The sequence below is a fragment of the Terrapene carolina genome, unplaced genomic scaffold, assembly GCF_002925995.2.
Source record: "Terrapene carolina triunguis isolate 2854851 unplaced genomic scaffold, T_m_triunguis-2.0 Scaffold103, whole genome shotgun sequence".
Classification (NCBI taxonomy): Eukaryota; Metazoa; Chordata; order Testudines; family Emydidae; genus Terrapene; species Terrapene triunguis.
Window position 1 is genome coordinate 5,162,636 of NW_020664454.1, and position 20,230 is coordinate 5,182,865.

At 41.1% G+C, this 20,230-nt stretch overlaps 1 protein-coding gene across 1 annotated transcript in view; it reads left to right on the top strand.

The window, feature by feature from the left end:
• The window catches only part of LOC112112194 (epidermal growth factor receptor substrate 15), a 105,423-nt gene that overhangs the window by 74,136 nt on the left and 11,057 nt on the right, over nucleotides 1-20,230 (top strand). Inside the window, exons 16-23 of the mRNA XM_026651818.2 lie at nucleotides 750-947; nucleotides 2,368-2,445; nucleotides 2,772-2,862; nucleotides 3,683-3,718; nucleotides 8,996-9,132; nucleotides 10,194-10,263; nucleotides 13,962-14,038; nucleotides 15,656-15,818. Coding sequence (XP_026507603.1) covers nucleotides 750-947; nucleotides 2,368-2,445; nucleotides 2,772-2,862; nucleotides 3,683-3,718; nucleotides 8,996-9,132; nucleotides 10,194-10,263; nucleotides 13,962-14,038; nucleotides 15,656-15,818 — 850 coding nt within the window. The remainder of the gene's footprint in view (nucleotides 1-749; nucleotides 948-2,367; nucleotides 2,446-2,771; nucleotides 2,863-3,682; nucleotides 3,719-8,995; nucleotides 9,133-10,193; nucleotides 10,264-13,961; nucleotides 14,039-15,655; nucleotides 15,819-20,230) is intronic.

Sequence of the window (20,230 nt, forward strand, 5' to 3'; positions counted from 1 at the left end):
ACAGGGTGGTTGTGCAGATAAATGCTTTAGATTGTGAGGTGCTATGATGCTACAGTTATGCATATAAGTGTAACAAATGGTACAGATAGATAGGTAGATGTGAATATAGATCTCCTTATGGTGACATCCCATGAGATTTTTTGGTCTTTAAAAATGTCTATTAACTCACCTTTGGAGAAGATGACTAATGTGTAATTTTTGTTCTCTTAAAGTGGGAATTCTGCTAGATGTTGGCTTTGCAATTTTGTCTTTTCTTTGTTAAAAACAAAAGAATAACAGTTGGGGACTAATGCAGCTTAACTGTGCTCATGGATAATGGGATCTGTGACTCTGCTGGTAATACTGCTGCATATCTTCAAAGTACTTCACGAATGTTAATTACTCCTCACAATACCCCTATGAGGTAGGGTGCTGTTTCCCAGGTGGGGAAACAGTGTGAGAGAGGTTGTGATTTATCCAACTCGATAGACTAAGTTCTTGTTAGAAGTGGGATTTATCTGAGTTCTTAGCATCTAGTTTTGTTCTTAGACCACATGGCTTCTCCTCTTCTAAATTTTTTTGTTAATCATGTTCTGAACCTCACACCTGAGGCTGAAACCCAAGAGTGTGGCTCTGTTATTCCTCACTTTCAGAAAACAGTAATTTCAGGTACATACTGCATTCTCTCTCTCCCATGTGTAAGCAGAAAAGTATGTGCTATTTTCTCCTGCTGCTATACGAATATATGTATTTATGCTTTCTCTTTGCAGATGGAAACAAAACTGTTTGAGCTGAAAGAATTGGAAAATAACCAATTTAACTGGCACTCTCACCCACACAACCTACTTGTTAATGGAACTGCAGATCATTCTAGTCTTAGCAACAGCAGCAGTGAAGCTGCTAACCTTAATGAGAATGCTGAAAGGGAGAGTTCAGCAGAAGCTGAACAAATAAACCACGAGTCTCCAGTGAGTAAAGAGTTTTGATTGCCTTCTTAGTTATTATATAGTACAGTAGTGATATCTGAGTGAGTTAGGGATGTAGTAAAGCTGAACTTGTTTGTTTTTTTTTAAAAGGCACAACAAATCAGTCATTTTATCAAAGATCATATTTCATTTTGTTGGAAGATGAGTATCATGAGAGCAGGCAATTTTCATTTGGATGACAAGTGACTATGTAGTAAGTTTACTTTGTCACCAAAACAAGTCTCTCATAAATTTAGTGATCTGAATTGATATTCCCTGTGCGCAAAAGGAGAACAATCTTCTACAACTTAGGTAGCATGGACAGAATGAGAAATAGTACTGAAATCTAAGGGCTTGGCTACACTTGCGAGTTACAGCGCAATAAAGGAGCCCCGGGCGCACTGGCAAGGCACGTAGAGCGCTCTGACTCCGCAGCTACAGCACTGCTGGTACTCACCTCGGCGAGTGGAATAACGTTTGCTGCGCCTTGGCTACAACGCCCAGGCGTCAGTGTGAACGAGGTGTTGCTTTACTGTGCTCTGATCGGCCTCCGGAAATGTCCCATAATCCCCTTAAGTCGAGTGGCCACTCTTGTCATTGTTTTGAACTCCTGTAGGAATGCGGAAATGCCCTTTCAAAGCCCCGTTTCTGACAGCCGGCGTGCAAGCCGTTACTGTGGAATTGTGTGTGTGTGTGTGTGTGTGTGTGTGTGTGTGAGAGAGGGGGGGGGCGGGGAGGGGGGTCTGTTACTGTCTGAACTTACAAGACAGCGCGCTGACATGCTCTCAGCCCCCCAAAAACCGACACACTCTCCCCCCACATACACACAACACACTCCGTCACACTCCATCCCACCCCTCCCATTTTAAAATCACGCAGTCACTTGCATGCTGGGATAGCTGCCCATAAAGCACCACTCCCAATGCCGCTGCAGGTGCTCAAATGTGGCCACGCCCGTGCGCTTGAAGCAGTCAGTGTGGACAGATTGCAGCGCTTTCCTTACTGCGCTCTATGAAGGCTGGTTTAACTCAAAGCGCTCTACATCTGCAAGTGTAGCCATGCCCTAAAGCTGCTCTGCTTGCTGAACTGCCTTTTTTCTTGGGTTCTTGGCTTTCGCTGCATCTTCAGAGTTCTCTAAGCATTTCATAATATTACAAAATATAAAGATGCTCTTGGTCCATAAGGGTATGTGTTCTCTCTTTAGGTATTTGAATAGGCTACAGTATGTTTTTGTGTCAATTTGGCATATGGAAAATCAATATTCAGTAGATCTGTTCCTTTTTAATAGGTGTGTTTTACAATTATATAGTTGGCATAGTCATTTATTGAAGTATATTCCATCTCTGATACAGAAACCCTTACATATTCTAGAGGATAGAATCTTGTCATATGTGAATGTCAGTGTTCTTGTTTGTTGTAATAGGTAAGGAATAGCCCTGAAACAACAAATGCTGCTATTGGAGAAGAGAAAGAGACCCTGACTGCAACTGTTAACAAAAAAGTGGGTTTGTACAGATTTAAAAACAGAATATAGCAAGAAATCTTTACATTGTTTGAGATGGATTATGTTCATTTCCAATCACTGAGTCGCCCCATGACCATAAAACACTTTATTGTCATCACTTTGATTTCTACAGTTGCTTTTAATTTTGGGTATGAATGTATGGAAAACTTTTTTTCATTTGGTATACTGAAGATTTCTGTTGACTGACTTTTCAGCTGTCCATCACTGAATTAAGTAGAATTGTAGTTGGTCTTTTAAATTTTAGTATCCTTATTTCTCTAAACTTCAAAAGGCAAATGTTTTTTCATACTTTTTCCCCCTAGGAAGATCCGTTTGCTACGGAATCTCATCCTCTGCCTGATCAAGTTACAGAAGCCAATTTAGACTTCTTCCAGTCTGACCCCTTTGTTGGCAGTAAGTAGATTTTTCTGTTAGCATGAATTTCCTGAAAGAGGGTTAGTTGTATTAATGTGTCTTAAAAATTAATGTGTATTTGGACTGGAATTGAGTTTTGTAGTAGAATGGTTTTCCATTGACTGCAGTTGTGGTGGGGTCTCTGAAATCTACCGGTGCATTGTGAGGGTTTTAGTCTAAGCACCAGAAGAGGGTAGCCATTAGTGTCTCAAAAACTGAATGTGAAAGGAGAGGTTTGCTTTTGCAGTAGCCATGGCAACTGCTCCTTCTTCCACACCTCTTCTGCCTCCTCCCAGAGAGAAGTTTATGCTGATACCTGTTCTCCAGAGGCTGTCTTTCTGTATTAAAGAGGAGGGCAGATTCAGTCTGCTCTATTTTATGGAAACTTTGGGCCTAGTCCTGTAAATCTAACTCAAGGGAGTGGTAACTTTCACATTAGTGAGACTGCACTAGTCCTATTATAAAAACTCAGGATTTTCCAATAGATGTTACTGCTATGATTTTGTATTCTAAGCATATATGAAGGCAAATATTGTGGTATCTAAGCATTTACTATCCGTTACCACAGAGTTATCTTGGAGATCACCACTTTGACTATACTTACACTAGGAAATAGTGGTAACAGTTATTTGTTAGCAAATGTTGACTTTAATGCCAGCTATTGTAGTCCCACTGAAGTGAGAGGAAATACTCCGACAAGCAAGGGTTGCAAATTCCTTTATAGCTTGCAAGGAATCTGCAACGAAGTGACCCTCGGTTGAAAGCATGTTTTTGCTAAAAGATTTCAGTGCTTTTTCCTTTTTTTATTTTTTTTAAACAGGTGATCCTTTCAAGGATGACCCTTTTGGGAAAGTTGGTAAGTAGATACTAAAGCTCTTAAATTTAATGCTTTGTAAATATCTAGTGTGAAGGACTAGCTGTCTCATAGGATTGGTAATGGATTATATGAAAACTTTCACATCTAAATCACTTGTGAATCTGACCAAGGCAGTAATGACCTGAAACAGCTACCATTTGATGGATGTACAGAGCTTTGTGTTAAATATGTTTGGGCTCAGTAGGTTTAACTCAGGCCTGGTCTACACTAACCCCCAAATTCGAACTAAGGTACGCAACTTCAGCTACGTGAATAACGTAGCTGAAGTCGACATACCTTAGTTCGAACTTACCGCGGTTCAGACGTGGTCCACACGCGGCAGGCAGGCTCCCCGTCGACTCCGCGGTACTCCTCTCGTTGAGCTGGAGTACCGCAGTCGACGGGGGTCACTTCCTGGTTCGATTTATCGCGACCAGACCAGACGCGATAAATCGAACTCGGAACTTCGATCCCCAGCCGCCGAACTAGCGCGGCAGTGTAGACCAGCCCTATGTTGTCCACATCAAATTAGCCCCATTACTACTGGCTGTAATTGGCCCTTGGATGTGAGTCTGCAGAAAGGCCAAGGACTGAATAGCAATGTACACCAAACTACTCTTTCACCATGAGAAACAGCCAGAGTTGGGTTTGAGGCGCACTGATAGTGGTGCCAGTGACACTGTGCTGTCAGTGCCCATTTAGTATCTGTCCTGTAGCTAATTGGGACTTTAATCTTGAGGGCTATCAATCCAGCACCTTTCTCTAGCACATCAAATTAGAATGGTTGTGCAGACAGTGTCATTGCATTGCCAGACCCTGAACTAACTTACAGGTGATTATTCTCAGTAAGTGAACTAAACTCTCTAGATAATAAAAACAGCATTTTTAGCAGAAGTGGAAACCAGATCCAGTTTGATCATTACGTTGAGAGATAGAAGTTCTGAATTTTTAAATGTCACCATTTTTATATAACTTTATGTGATACTATATCAGTGCAATAGGCTGCCTAATGCATTTGTTTGAACTTGTAGAGGTTTTTTTTTTTTTTTAAAAGTACCTTTCTGCATGCTGTATGATCCTATCCAAACTCTGATGAACTGGAATAGTGTGATTCTAGATCTCAGGTTTTTTGTAAGAATTGCCTGTCCAAATAACTGTTTGCCAAGAGTTAGCACATCAATCAACTTTCCCATTAAGAGAGGAAGGGAGAGAACCCTAGGTTTGCTTTTACATGCTGGAATTGAGTAATTACAGTCAAGAATATAAGGATTCTCACTAGCAGGTAAGATTTCTAGAGGAAGTTATTATGGAGTGCAGAATCAAAGGAAATTGGGAGCAATTTTCAACTTGAAATGTTCCAACAATACTGTCTCTTGTAACTTTTCTAATGTTGATTAAATGTTAAGTTCAATAAAGCAGTGTTTCAATTTAGCTGGGAAATGCATTTAAAAACAGTGCAGGCTATTAGAATGAGCTGCCCTCAGTCACTTATCCTACTGAATATGTACACAGAGTCCTTATTCTGTAAAGCATTACCCCTCATTTTCTGCCACCCTGTGAAGTTTTCAGCAACATACATTGTAGCATCTGTAAGGGTAAATTGTTAGTATGTGTGGTGTTGGCGTGTTGGGGCATCACTCAAAGAGGGCTGAGTAGAATTTGCATGTACTTGTAATTTCTGGTTTTCCAAGTTTTAAATTTGTTTAATTTGTTATTAATCATGTTTATTATGGTAATGGCTAAGGCCCAACCAAGAATGGGGTCCCATTGTGCTTGGCACTGCACAAACATAGAACATCAGACAGTCCCTGCCCAAAAGAGCATACAATGTAAATAGACAAGACAGAGAAATGATGGGGGAGTGAGGTAGAACACAAAAGCAGCGTGACCAAGATGATGGCAGCAAGCGTCATGTTAGTGTCACAATTTAATATTTTCAAGTTGGTATAGGTAGGAAGGGATAAGCTAAATGGAAAATAAAGTGTAGGGAGAGAGGACACTGAAGGGAACTGAGGGGAGCAGGGGAGAAGAGGATAAGAGGGGCATGTATCGAGTGAATCTAAGGGGGAGAGACTGTGAGGGGGAGAAGGGGAGAGGGTTGGAGCAAACAGCACCAAGAAGGTTGGTGGTGATTGGATGTCTAACATAGTGAATGCCAGTGAAAATGAGGTAGGATCAGAAGAGGCTAAAATAGGGAAAGAACAAGTTAAAAATTACTTGGACAAATTAGACGTCTTCAAGTCACAAGGGCCTGATAAAATGCATCCTGGAATACTCAAGATGCTGACTGAGGAGATATCTGAGCCATTAGCGATTATCTTTGAAAAGTCATGGAAGATGGGAGAGATTCCAGAAGACTGGAAAAGGGCAAATATAGTGCCAATCTATAAAAAGGGAAATAAGGACAACCCGGGGAATTACAGACCAGTCAGCTTAACTTCTGTACCCGGAAAGATAATGGAGCAAATAATTAAGCAATCAGTTTGCAAACATCTAGAAGATAATAAGGTGATAAGTAACAGTCAGCATGGATTTGTCAAAAACAAATAGTGTCAAACCAACCTGATAGCTTTCTTTGACAGAGTAACAAGCCTTGTGGATGGGGGGGGAAGCGGTAGATGTGGTATATCTTGACTTTAGTAAAGCTTTTGATACTGTCTTGCATGACCTTCTCATAAACAAACTAGGGAAATGCAACCTAGATGGAGCTACTATAAGGTGGGTGCAAAACTGGTTGGGAAAACCATTCCCAGAGAGTAGTTATCAGTGGTTCACAGTCATGCTGGAAGTGCATAACGAGTGGGGTCCCGCAGGGATCAGTTCTGGGTCCTGTTCTGTTCAGTATCTTCATCAATGATTTAGATAATGGCATAGAGAGTACACTTATCATGTTTGCGGACGATACCAAGATGGGAAGGGTTGCAAGTGCTTTGGAGGATAGGATTAAAATTCAAAATGATCTGGACAAACTGGAGAAATGGTCTGAAGTAAATAGGATGAAATTCAATAAGGACAAATGCAAAGTACTCCATTTAGGAAGGAACAATCAGTTGCACACATACAAAATGGGAAATGACTGCCTAGGAAGGAGTACTCTGGAAAGGGATCTGGGGCTCATAGTGGACCACAAGCTAAATGAGTGTCAACAGTGTAACACTGTTGCAAAAAAAGCCAACATCCTTCTGGGATGTATTAGCAGGAGTGTTGTAAGCACAACACAAGAAGTAATTCTTCCGCTCTACTCCGCACTGATTAGGCCTCAACTGGAGTATTGTGTCCAGTTCTGGGCGCCACATTTCAGGAAAGATGTGGACAAATTGGAGAGAGTCCAGAGAAGAGCGACAAAAATTATTAAAGGTCTAGAAAACATGACCTATGAGGGAAGATTGAAAAAATTGGGTTTGTTTAGTCTGGAAAAGAAGACTAAGAGGGGACATAACAGTTTTCAAGTATGTAAAAGGTTGTTACACGGAGGGGGAAGAAAAAATTGTTTTTCTTAACCTCTGAGGATAGGACAAGAAGCAATGGGCTTAAATTGCAGCAGGAGAGGCTTAGGTTGGATGTTAGGGAAAACTTCCTGTCAGGGCAGTTAAGCACTGGAATAAATTGCCTAGGGAGGTTGTGGAATCTCCATCATTGGAGATTAAGAGCAGTTTAGACAAACACCTGTCAGGGATGGTCTAGATAATACTTAGTGCACGAGTGCAGGGGACTGGACTAGATGACCTCTCAAGGTCCCTTCCAGTTCTGTGATTCTATCAGATGGAAGCAGGCAAAGGCAGGAGAGTGAAGACAGAGTTCCTACCTCAAATCTGGGTCTAGTGTATTCATAGATTCTAGGACTGGAAGGGACCTCGAGAGGTCATCGAGTCCAGTCCCCTGCCCGCATGGCAGGACCAAATACTGTCTAGACCATCCCTGATAGACACTTATCTAACCTACTCTTAAATATCTCCAGAGATGGAGATTCCACAACCTCCCTAGGCAATTTATTCCAGTGTTTAACCACCCTGACAGTTAGGGAAGTCTATCCATCAGCTGCATAGGAGGCTTAGAGAGATGTGAAATGGCCCATTCATTCATCTCAATAAAATGTTCTCAGCTGAATGACAACGCCCCATGGAGATGAATACAGCCTGAAACAATATTTCTAAGATATGCGAACTACTCCAGTCATCTCAGGAGGTGTTCTTATTTCCTCCCTCCCCAGTATCCGTGGTTGTAAGCCTGGGCTATGCACCAAGCATAGCTATTCTCAGTAGTGAGTGCTTCATGCATGCGTAGAGCATGCCTGTTCTCAGCTCCCCATCCAGAACGGCAGAGCCCACAAAATCCTGGCTCACATGGGGGTCAGGGAGAGGGGCTTATATCTGATGTGAAGAGCAGGGGCCCCTAGATCACAGGACACAGGGTAGGAAGATGAGCTCAGCCCTCCTGAAAGGGGTAGGATTCTCCCACACGCTGGCTTATATGGGGGTTCAGGAAGAGGCCCCCGAAAAAAGTTAGACCCCTTCTAAAGTAGCTATATTACTCAGGACATATTTCCCAAAGGTATAAAAATCCCTCGACAGAGGCAGATATAGCAACATGCCTACAGATCATTCTCCCATTTCTGTCAAGGGTAGGGTTTAAACTTACCCACAAGTATAGCTCAGGGTGAGTGGCCACAATATGACCACTTGAGCCACCACTGTGAGAATGGGCTGACTTCAAACACTGTTGTTTCAGCAGAGCCCTAGTCTTGCTCGATGTGAACGTTTAATTCCCTTTGGGTCCAGCTACTTTCCTAATTTTACCCTGAATAACTTCAGTATAACCCCCCAAAGGAGTAGTTGGTGCTGTACACTAGTTGAGCTAAATCCCAAGTGCCTGAGGTCAGTTTACAGAGGATCAGAATCATGGTTTTAGCCCCAGGAGTGGACCAAAAAGTAGCTTTTTAGATTTTGTAAAATAATTTTTAGGGGGCTTCTTTACCAAATTCCTGGCTGAATGGTCCCCATATTTGGGCCATTAACACTATCTCACACCCCTATGAGGCACAGCAAATTTCAAGACAATCTGAGTAAGCATGTGGATTTTAGAGCACTTTAGAAGACTTTGCCTTTAATCAGAAAGTGATGACCAACCTTCACTACAGAGGAGCTAGTTCTCTGCTGTAATATGAAGGAAGCTGTAAAAATTACATTTGTTTTTAAGACTTCAATCTAAAAAGAACTAGCAGGAAATATTTACAAGAAATATTCCTTTAACAGGTCCATTGTATTTTTTTTCCTTCAGATCCTTTTGATGGTGATCCCTTCAAAGATTCAGATCCTTTTGCAGCTGACTCTTTTTTCAAACAATCCTCCACTGATCCTTTTGTGACTGTGGACACTGATCCTTTCAGCACAACAAGCAACAGCAATAATCCCACAGTAAGTTTGATGGGAGGAAAGGAGAGGTGTACTAATAGTTTGTTCAAAATGAGATGATCTTGTATATTTGGATACACTCAAATATATGAGGTATTGGGTATTTTGGGTAGTGCATGGATATTTTGCTGGTAAGTATTAATTTCCACTGGAAAATAGTTTAGTGGTTTTTTAACTCTGCACGTACAGCCCTCTGCTAAATGCTATTCCTAGTGAAATTTCTACTAGAAAATAGTGGGTATTGGGAGAAGCATGTAAAATGATGTAAAATATTAATAAGATTTGATTCCTTAGTTCTACATTTTTTGGAAAATAACTCTGCTAAAAATCCTGAAACAACCCCTCTATTGCGAATTTCAGTTAATTGAAACTGCTAGTTTAACTAAAGGTCACTTGTATCCTTGGCATTGCATGGTCCATGACTCCATTCCTATGGTGTGCAGGCAGCAGAAGCTCTCCTAAATTTTGTGGGAATGTAGTGCCTCCTTCTATGGAGCTATAGGTGCCTCAGAGAACCGAAATTTTCAGTTATTTAAAAACATGACATACGAGATTTTAAGTTTCTGCTTTCTGCCCACCAGGGTCATAAATCAGGGTTTTACGAACAACATGGTCTAGTGGCTAGAGTTGCGGATTGGAAATCAAACTCTTGAGTTCTGTTCTGGAGGAAGCATTAGTCACGTGCTTTTAACAGACAGGAATGGGAATCAGGAGATCTAGATTCTATTCCCACTTTTTGGCACAGACTTGCTTTATGATCTTTGTCATTTAACCTCTTTGCCTGTGTCCATTCATCTGTAAAATGAAGATCATACATACGTATTTTACTGTTAGAATGTTGTGATGCTTAGCCACTTACGCAATCTGCGTAAAGGTGCTATATGAATGTTAACATTTCATATTAAAAAATAAAAATTGACAGTGATAGCATTGATCAACAAACATGATCTTTTGTCTTGAGGTGAAGCTCAATTTTTTGCTAGAGATGGGATAGGGGAATGTTGGGGATTATTTTTCAAGCTGCAGAAAACAAGTCTTCGTCAAAGGAATTTTCTCATTTTTAGACAGAAACACTGAAGAACAATGATCCTTTTGCTCCTGGTGGAACAGCTGTTTCTGCACCAAATGATCTAGGTAAAGAAGTGAGATTATATACATCCTTTTAATTATTTTAATTTGTAATCTATTTTATTCTTTTTTAGTTTTATAGGCTTTAACACTTATTTGATTATGAATTTATATAGCAACGTTAAATTATAGACTATTCCTAGCTACATTGTATCTAAAGCTGCTTCTTCAAGTAATTACATAAGTCCATTCCACTGTAGGTGTGTGCATCCCTCCTGCACAGTTGTCAGAGATTTTTCCCCTCACTAGTACCCCTCAGGGCAGCACAAGTGCCCAAGTATAAAGGATGGAGCCACCCCCAATGACTCTCAGTTCCTTCCTACCGCCCATGACTGTTGTTGGAGCTGCTGTCTTTGCATTTGCTAGTCCTACCCTCTTTAGTGTAAATAGCACCTGTTTTGTACATTTTAGGTTATTCCAGGACTCAGACCACCTTTGACACACTGTGACCTCTGATCAATAGGGTGAAATCTACCCAGTCTCCTGTTCAGAGAACAGGATTTAATGGGGCTGTCCTGGATTCTACGAAGGCCAAAGTTTTCCTGCTGGGGTTGAGATTCCAAACAATGTGTGTTTTTGCTCTAGATACAAAGACGCCTCCTGTCACTAGAGTACAAAACTGCCTCAAGCTTCAAGAGTACATGGCAGTGTGCCCTTACGTGGGCAGCATGCCAGGCTGCACTTCAAAGAGACAGGGTTGTTCACCTTAGTGTATTCACTGGCCTGTCATCATATGAAGATGGTGATTAAAGTGCCTACTCAGGTCTTGTCCTCCTTGGACTGGTGGACAGAACCCTTGAATGTTTGCATGGGGGTCCCCACTGCTTCTCTGCAAGAGACACCCTAGTCACGGATGTGTTAGGCTCTGGATTGGGGAGTTCACTTAAGTCCTTTATAGACACAAGATCTTTGGACTGTGCAAGATCTAAAGATCTAGATGTCAGGGAGCTTCAGGCCATCCATTTGGATTTTATGCTTATTCAGGGTCGGTGCTCGCAGACAACACAGCAGCCATGTTCTGTGGAGGGATAGCTCAGTGGTTTGAGCATTGGCCTGCTAAACCCAGGGTTGTGAGTTCAATCCTTGAGGGGGCCATTTAGGGATCTGGGGCAAAATCAGTACTTGATCCTGCTAGTGAAGGCAGGGGGCTGGACTGGATGACCTTTCAGGGTCCCTTCCAGTTCTAGGAGATAGGATATCTCCATTAATTTTATTTATTTATTTTATTTATTTGAAACAAACAAGTGGGGGACAGGTTGATGAAATTATGCCAAGAGGCGATTCTGCTTTGGAATTTCTGCATTGCCAGTTCCATCAACCTGGAAACTGCTTACCTTCTAGGGATTCAGGATGCTCTGGTAGATCACCTAAGCTGGTCATTCACAAGTCACCACGAGTGGTCTCTTCATCCAGATGTAACCAGGTCCATTTTCCTGCTGTGGGGGACTCCCCAAATGGACCTATTTGCAACAAAAGCAAACAAAAAATCATCATTTTGTTGTTGTTGTTGTTCTGGAGTGTGCCACAGCCTGGGTTTGTTGACAGATGCCTTCCTGCTAACCTGGTTGAAGGGCCTGCTGTATTCCTTCCCTCCAATTCTGCCCCTGTCCAAGATCTTGTTCAGGGAGTGCAGGAAGTCATTCTAAATAGTAGCAAGCCTTCAATTTAGGACTACTTATTTTGCTAAATGAAAAAAATTCTCCATTTGGTCCAGACAGAAAATATATTTCCCCAGCTCAGGGTTCCTATTCAGCATACAGTGAACTATCTCTTGTTTCCGCAACAACAGGGGTTAGCTGTTAGTTCCATCAGAATCCACCAAGCAGTTATCACATCTTTCCACTCTCCTGTGGATAACCACTCGCTTTTTTCCATTACGATGTCTGTTAGGTTTCTGAAGGATTTGGACAGATTATATCCAGAGGTACATAGCCTAGTCGCCCCGTGGAACTTAAATTTAGATCTAGCAAACATGATGGCTCCCCCCTCTGAGCTGCTGGCGACCTGTTCTGTTACTCCTTTCTATGAAGGTGGCTTTTTTTGGTTGCTATTACCTTGGCCAGGAGAGTGGGGAATTGCTAGCCTTAGTCAGAAACTCCCTACACGATCTTTAGAGATAAGGTTTACCTTCGACCTCACCTGATCTTGACTTTAGTGGCTTCCAGTTTTCATATTAACCAAACAATTTAAGTACTGACTTTCTTTCCAAAGTCTCGTTCAAATAAAAGTAAAGACAAGCTTCATACTCTAGATGTTAGAAAAGCTTTGGCTTTTTACCTTTATTGGACTCTGCCATTTAGGTCTTCCACTCAACTCTTAATTGTGGTTTGTGGACAAACTACAGGCCCATCCAGAGTCCTCCCAAAGGATCTCTGCTTGGATTTCCAGCTGTATTGGTTTATGCTACTGATTGGCTGATGTTGCACCGCCAAGTAGAGTGTTGGCCCATTCAACTGGCTCTCAGGCAGCTTCTATGACCTTTCTGGCTCATATGCCCATCTTAGACATTTGTAAGGTGGCAAATTGGTCATCAGTCTATACTTTTCCCTCTCACGATGCCATCTCTCATTCATCCAGAGATAGTGCCAGATTTGGAAGGGTTGTCCTGCAATACCTGAGTCCTGCAATCAAGTCGACTGAGTTGATCTCCAGTTTGAAATGCTTTCTGAGTCACCTAAAGTGTAAAGAACATGTGCAATCATGCGAAGAAGAACTGTTGCTTTTCGAGATGTGTTGCACATGTCCATTCCACTACACTCCCTCCTTCCCCTCTCTGTCAGAGTCTATCCAGTTGGAAGGAACTGAGGAGGGTTGGGGGCAGCTCTGCCCATTATGCCCGTGCACAGTGGTGAAAGGCAGCAGAGGGGACTCAGAGGGAAAAATCTCTGTCAGCTGTGCACAGGGCACATGCACACCTACAGTGGAATGGACCTGTGCAACACATCTCAGAGAACAGCAGTTACAGTAAAAAGTTAGTAACAGTTTCTTGTCTAAGTGTGCCAGACAAGGTATAAATGTATGAACTTCCCTTAAACAGTGTAAATGCAGACGGGCTTTGTGAAGACCTTACTCTCTCAGCCACGTTTGCCCAGACTGTTCAAAGCACCTACTTGTGAGAAGGAGACTGTTGAATTCGAGAATCCAAAGGGATAGGGAGATTCAAGGTGAATAATAATGAGGGTGTTGCATTTTACTCCACACAGAAAAGTCACAGGAAGCTTGCTTTTTAAAAAAAATTCTAAACTTCCTGTCCTTTTCTGTGTTAAAATATTTTGCTGCAAAATGTACAGAGCTTCGGTTATTGATGCTATAGCTTTGAGTATTTCCATTGATAGACTTGGATTCTGCTTTTTCTGCGTAGAAAACTGGAGTATCGCAGTGCTATTTCCTGAAAAAACTGTCTGTCCGGAGGAATGAGTATTTATTTAATATTGGTAAATAGCATTTGCTAATTTTATGAAAGTAAAAATATTTCTACTGAAACAACTCTAGCAATAAAAGCATTCACCTTTTAAAGAGATTTTAGTTGAAATAGTTACAGAAATGTTAAATATACATTTTGTGTAGCTTTTTACATGATTATACAATTTGGGAAATACAGTTTGGACTAAACAGGGCACGTGCCTTTCATGTTGTTTTTCATTGAAACAGAATGTAACGTTTGGCTTTTCTATACTGTTCTGTTTGTTCTCTGCTTATTTTAGCTACAGATCCCTTTTCCTCTCTATTTGGAAACGAGTCATTTGGAAGCAGTTTTGCTGACTTTAGCACATTGTCAAAGGTAATCTGAAATGATTAACATATGTGGAAAAGGCATAAAATGCTGCAGGAACTGAAACACAAAGAAGATCTAGTGTTTTCAGTTATAGAACTATTCAGCTGGTATTCTGTTTTTACTGTCCAATAAAAATTGACAAAAGTTGATTTTTCTGAAAGGGGTTCTAGCAGTAATGTGCCTTGCAATACCCCTGTGATGAATGCTGTTGTAAACATTTTATTGTAGCAGTTCAGATTGTTGCAACTTTAAAAGTAAATTATTTTTTTCCATGTTAGAAAACCTTTTTTTTTTTTTTTTTTTTTTTTTTTTAAACCACACCTCTCCCAGTCTTGGCTCACAGGCTAGTTACCTTCAGCTTATTTGGTTGTGTAGCTGCCTCAGTTGTTTGCTGCTGTCACATTGGTACTAGTTACATTGATTTTTTTTGAATTGGTTCTCATACAGACATCCATTTTGGGTATGTTGGCATGGAGGGGGGAGGGGGAAGCAGTGTAGGTTAAAATGTAATTGCTAACACGTTTCAAGATCCTAATGTTGAGAGAGCAAGCTGTAGTTTTAACATATATTACTGGTTTGCCCATGATGGATGAAATACTGGCCCATTGAAATCAGTGCAAATTTTGCCATTGATCTCAGTTAAGCCAGGATCTATCTCATCCAAGGATTTTAATATGTGTTAAAGATCCTGATTTTAAAAACACACCTTGTCCTAGTGTAGGCATGGCCTTAGTGTCCTACCTCTGGGTCTGAGAAGGAATTTACTAATTGCATGCCCCAATACTGTGTGCGATAATCACAATGCAAAAAAACCCTCCATGTTGGTCAGATAGTGGAATCTTTGAGGAGATGTCCCTTCATAATGTGCTATGTATGAGTTCTAACAATGAGTTAGTGGTACATGAGAGGAAGTGGTTGATTAGACAGAAGCTGGTGCCAGGATTACCTTTGTAGCTTTTTGTAGTCCCGAGTCGTGAATTCTATTTCACTCCCACGCACAAAGCATTGGTCTCTTTCCTTACAGCAGACTTGTAGTATTAAGCTGGTATCTTCACCAATGGTGTATGTTGAGATTATTTCTTCAGCTAATAACCTGAGGACACTTTGCTAGTTTTAGTGAAATTCTAAGGTTCTCTTGTACTTTCATTTTGAGCTGCCACTTTTCTCACTAACTCTTAATCTTCCTTATATTGTGGACTGCTGTGGTAACTGTGGGGAAGTATATTTATCTTGTAGGCACCTTGCACTGTTTTCTGGGCTTGTTGTCTTCAATCATTCGGTACAAGGAGAGGGAACAAGTAATTTTTATATGGAGCATGCTATACTATTCTCCATATGCTAAGCTCTTCAGAGCAGGGAGTCTCTTTTCTCTGTTTGTACAGTACTCAGTGAAATGGGGCCTGATTTGGCCTTTTGAGTGCTACCATAATATAAGTAGTTAATAATACTAATCTAGTATTGTGCACCACAGAGGAATTATGACCATTTCCTGATTTGCTTGCATCTTCACTGTTTTTTCTAATCGTGGTAAGTATTGCTTTCTGGAAGAAAGGAGGGGGGAGTAGAATTTCACTATGCTGAAGAAAATTGTAATATAGCATTTTTCCCTTTTTTAAAAAATAGGCCAACAATGAAGATCCCTTTATTTCCTCCACATCAGGCTCTGTAAACAATGTGGTCATAACTAAAAACGTATTTGAGGAACCACCGGCTAAAAATGAGGATATTCCTCCTGCTTTGCCCCCCAAGACTGGAACTCCTACAAGACCCTGCCCTCCACCACCTGGTAAAAGCTAATACTTGAGATTCCAGTAAAGTTTGGTTCACCTGCTTCTATATTGCTAGTTGTGTAATGGTATGAGGGTTGTAAGAAAACCTTGGTTTGAATTTCCTACTGAACTAGAATAAAAGTACTTAGGAACTGGCAAAATGTGAAAGAACCATGTCCCTGTACTGCTGACATCTCCTCTGACGTTAACTTCCCCATGGATTTTAGTTCAACAATTTGTTTGGAGAGAGCAAGGAACTGGAAAAAGGGGGAAAATATAACTTCAAATTTCTACAAGGAAATAGTGTGGCTACAGAGAGCTTTACGTGGGGGGTGTTGTATCACTAATCTTATGAAGTTCTGTATTAAAAGCAAATTACCCACTTTTGTCCAAGTACCGTTGAAAGTCCCTAGTTTTCAAAACCGTCTCCTCTTTTGAAGACACTTCAAAAGTATTTTTCATTATCCCCATTTCACCATTGGAGAAACTTAACCTCTTTCCATCCAAATGACTTTTCTAAGGTTATGTAGCATAGTCAGTGGGAGAGTTAGTAATACAACGCAAGACTCCTGACTCCTAGTTCTGTGCCCTAAATACTGAACCATGCTTTCCCCGCCAGAAGGAGCATAGTTAAAGAAGCTACAACCACTGTAACATGGTATTAATTAAATTATTTTTTTTACCTTAGTAATAAAATTTTGAAAAGATACTGCTAGGATTAAGTGCAGTAGTAGTGTGTGTTCCTTTTCAAGCTCCAGTCTGTCTTCCATTTGCATTTATTCTTATGTGAACACTACTGCATTATTATAGAGTATTATATTATAAGAGTTTTACAGTGTTCATGAGAACCATATCATAAAAATTAGGCTGACAGAAGATAGTATAGACAATAGTAATATAAAAAAATGGAACAGTTGGTCTGCTGCTGCTTTTGGAAAGGGAGGAACAAGCTAAATCTGGCACTAGTAACAGTAATTAAAACGTTTAAACTTTTAGCTCTAATTTGTAACATCATTTTGGTGAAATTTAAACCCTGTTCTCTCCCTGCCTTGCAAGCAATTAATTAAAGCCCTCACTTCCTCTCCTAGAAACACTAAATTGGCTGAGTGACAGTAGAAGTGACACTATTTCCATGGCTGAAATGATCCCTTTATAGCCTGTAAAGCAGTTTGAGATCTGGGTCAAAAGTATTGATTGATGAGAAGTACCACTTTTGGGCCATGAAAATGGCCATAATACTTCCTTTGTCAATGCAGACTTGTAGTTCCCAAGTAGTTATCTAGTAGCAACACTTCTGATTAATAAATGGTTTAATAAATAATGGAATCTCCTGGTGATGGATAAACTTATCCCTATTAAAAATTATACCGGTGGCAAATATCTGGATAACTATACAGGGAAAACACACAATTTATATAAGTAGTTAAATAACTTTTTCACTGGCTCAGTGTTAAAAGCTGTTCTTTTTGCTTTATTTGATATTAGTTTTATTTTTAATATGCATGTTGTGTGTAATTTTTTGACAACTTACAGTAAATATTTTACTATTTTGCTGTGTCTGCTGCACATGTCAGTTCACTTCTTGGCTCCTTGTCCAATTTACATGGGATCAGAGGTGCCCGTGATTTTTCACCACGTCTTCCAGTCCATGACACAGGTTTTTCTTTTCAGACTTCTCTTGATAGCTTTTCCATTGTATCCTTAGTCTTCTATGTCCTTATTTGCTGTCCTTTTCATCCCATGTTTTCATTCTGCTTGTTCTCCACCTCCCTTCTATAACATGTCCAGCCCACCTCAAACATGTGCTATCCAGGCTATCACTGAGAGTTCCAAGTTCACCTTCCCCCTAAATTCTTCTTCGCTCACTCTGTCTACCCTCCACTTGCCTGCCCTTCTCTTCAATATATTAATTCCTACTACCTGTATTTTCTTTTCTTGGAGAGCCACTGTTTCCAAACTGTAGAGCAGTCAGGGACAAATACAAACCGGGCATACAATTTTCCTTTCAATTTGTTACTTAATTGCCAGTCCCACAGTTCTCCTGCCACCTTCTTCACTGCCACCTATGCATATTGGGTTGTGTTTTCCAGTTCTCCAGATCTCTCTCCGATGGCACTGAGCGTAATCCCCAAGTATACAGATTCTTTCTTCTGATTCAACTTTTCTTCTGAGTCTTCAATCAACAGCTCTTCCTCCACCTTCCCTCCTTGCACAACTTTGGTTTTCTTTGAGTTTACTTTCAAATCATGATCTTCAAACACAGATGCCCACTCTAATACCAATGCGACATTGGTGAGGCCTCATCTGGAGTACTGTGTCCAGTTTTGGGCCCCACACTACAAGAAGGATGTGGAAATATTGGAAAGAGTCCAGCGGAGGACAACAAAAATGATTAGGGGTCTGGAGCACATGACTTATGAGGAGAGTCTGAGGGAACTGGGATTGTTTAGTCTCCAGAAGAGAAGAATGAGGGGGGATTTGATAGCTGCTTTCAACTACCTGAGGGGGGGTTCCAAAGAGGATGGAGCTCGGCTGTTCTCAGTGGTGGCAGATGACAGAACAAGGAGCAATGGTCTCAAGTTGCAGTGGGGGAGGTCTAGGTTGGATATTAGGAAACACTATTTCACTAGGAGGGTAGTGAAGCACTGGAATGCTTTACCTAGGGAGGTGGTGGAATCTCCTTCCTTGGAGGTTTTTAAGGCCCGGCTTGACAAAGCCCTGGCTGGGATGATTTAGTTGGGAATTGGTCCTGCTTTGAGCAGGGGGTTGGACTAGATGACCTCCTGAGGTCCCTTCCAACCCTGATATTCTATGATACCATATTTACCAATTCCTCTGTGCTGTTTGCTAAAAGGACCAGATCATCAGCATGCATTAGTTTTCTCTGTCTCCCCAGAGGCTCAGTTCTCCTACTAATTAACTCCATAACTAGGATGAAGAGAAGTGGACTCAGCACATTAGATCAGTGGTTCCCAAACTGGGATTCGCGAAATGTTACAGGGGGTTCTCGAGGAAATAAATTCCCTAATGGCAGACAGAGCTGTCCCTAGGGACCCCGGGCAGCACGGGGGCAGCAGCTCAGAGCCCCTGGACTTCCAAGAGCTAAGCAGATCAAAGCAAGCATATCTATCACACTGAGGAGATTTAAACTTCAAGACTCCTTATAAGAAATGAAAAGGGAGGTGGATATTTTTTGCTGTTTTTAAAATTAAATAGGCAGCTAGTATTGTTTTTAAAATTATTATGAAGAACAAGTTTAAGCTTTGTTGTAATGTGCATTGTTTGCCTGGAGTGCTCAAGACCTGAATGCTCGTGTAGGAGGAACTCTTTGAGTTGGCTTCTTAAATACCTTCATGCTGTTTCGCATCTGATACTCCATGATGAAACATAGGAGCCTTGTCTTATAACAGGCTTATTCGAAGTGATACAAGCTATGAAAGTGAGATCTTGGAAGTGTGTTGTCGTTTTCATAATGTAATAAAAATACTGTAATGATAAATAATAAATAGTGTGTAATAAGCATGTCATAAAAACAAATTTTATATTTCCAAGATCACTGCTTTTATAATTTATACTCAGGTTAAGGAGAAAATCCCCGGAAATATTCATTTTTAGGAAGGGGTTCGCGAGACTTGACATTTTAGTGAAAGGGGTTCACAGGTTGTTAAAGTTTGGGAACCACTGCACTAGATCAATCCCAGTCACCACAAAACTCTCCTAAAATCTATATATTGTTACCACCTTAGTTCTTGATATTGCTCCTCTGTCATTTCCACTTCTTCCAGTCCACTTCCCATCCATCTCAATATTCTAAACACCAACTCCCAGGAAACCAAGTCATGTACTCTCTCAAGATCAGTAAATGCTACATACCAGCTATACCATTCTTTCAGATTTGTCTCATTGCAAATATTGTATCTGTAATGCTCCTTTCCTTCCTAAAGCCATGTTGCTCCTCTCATATATTTTCCTCCACCTTTCATCTCAACCTTGCCTCCAAAACACTGTCTCAAGGATGTTAAGGGGCCAACTTAACGAGGTGAGGCTCCAGTAGATGTTTGGATCATTTGCATCACCCTTACCCTTCCAAATAGGCATAGTCAATCCCACTCTCGAGTGATCTGGTAGCCTAGCTTGATCCCAGCAAACACATAACTGGGGATTGACACACGGCAATCGATTAATTGGCAGTTGATTTAGTGGGTCTAGTGAAGACCCGTTAAATTGACCGCAGATTGCTCTCCCATCGACTCCTGTACTCCACCTGAACGAGAAGCGCAAGGGGAGTCGATGGGAGAGCATCTCCCATCGACATAGCATAGTGTGGACCCCATGGTAAGTAGATCTAAGTACGTCGACTTTAGCTACGTTACTCACTTACTGAAGTTGCGTAACTTAGATCAAGCTCCCCCCCCCCCCCCCCCCCCCC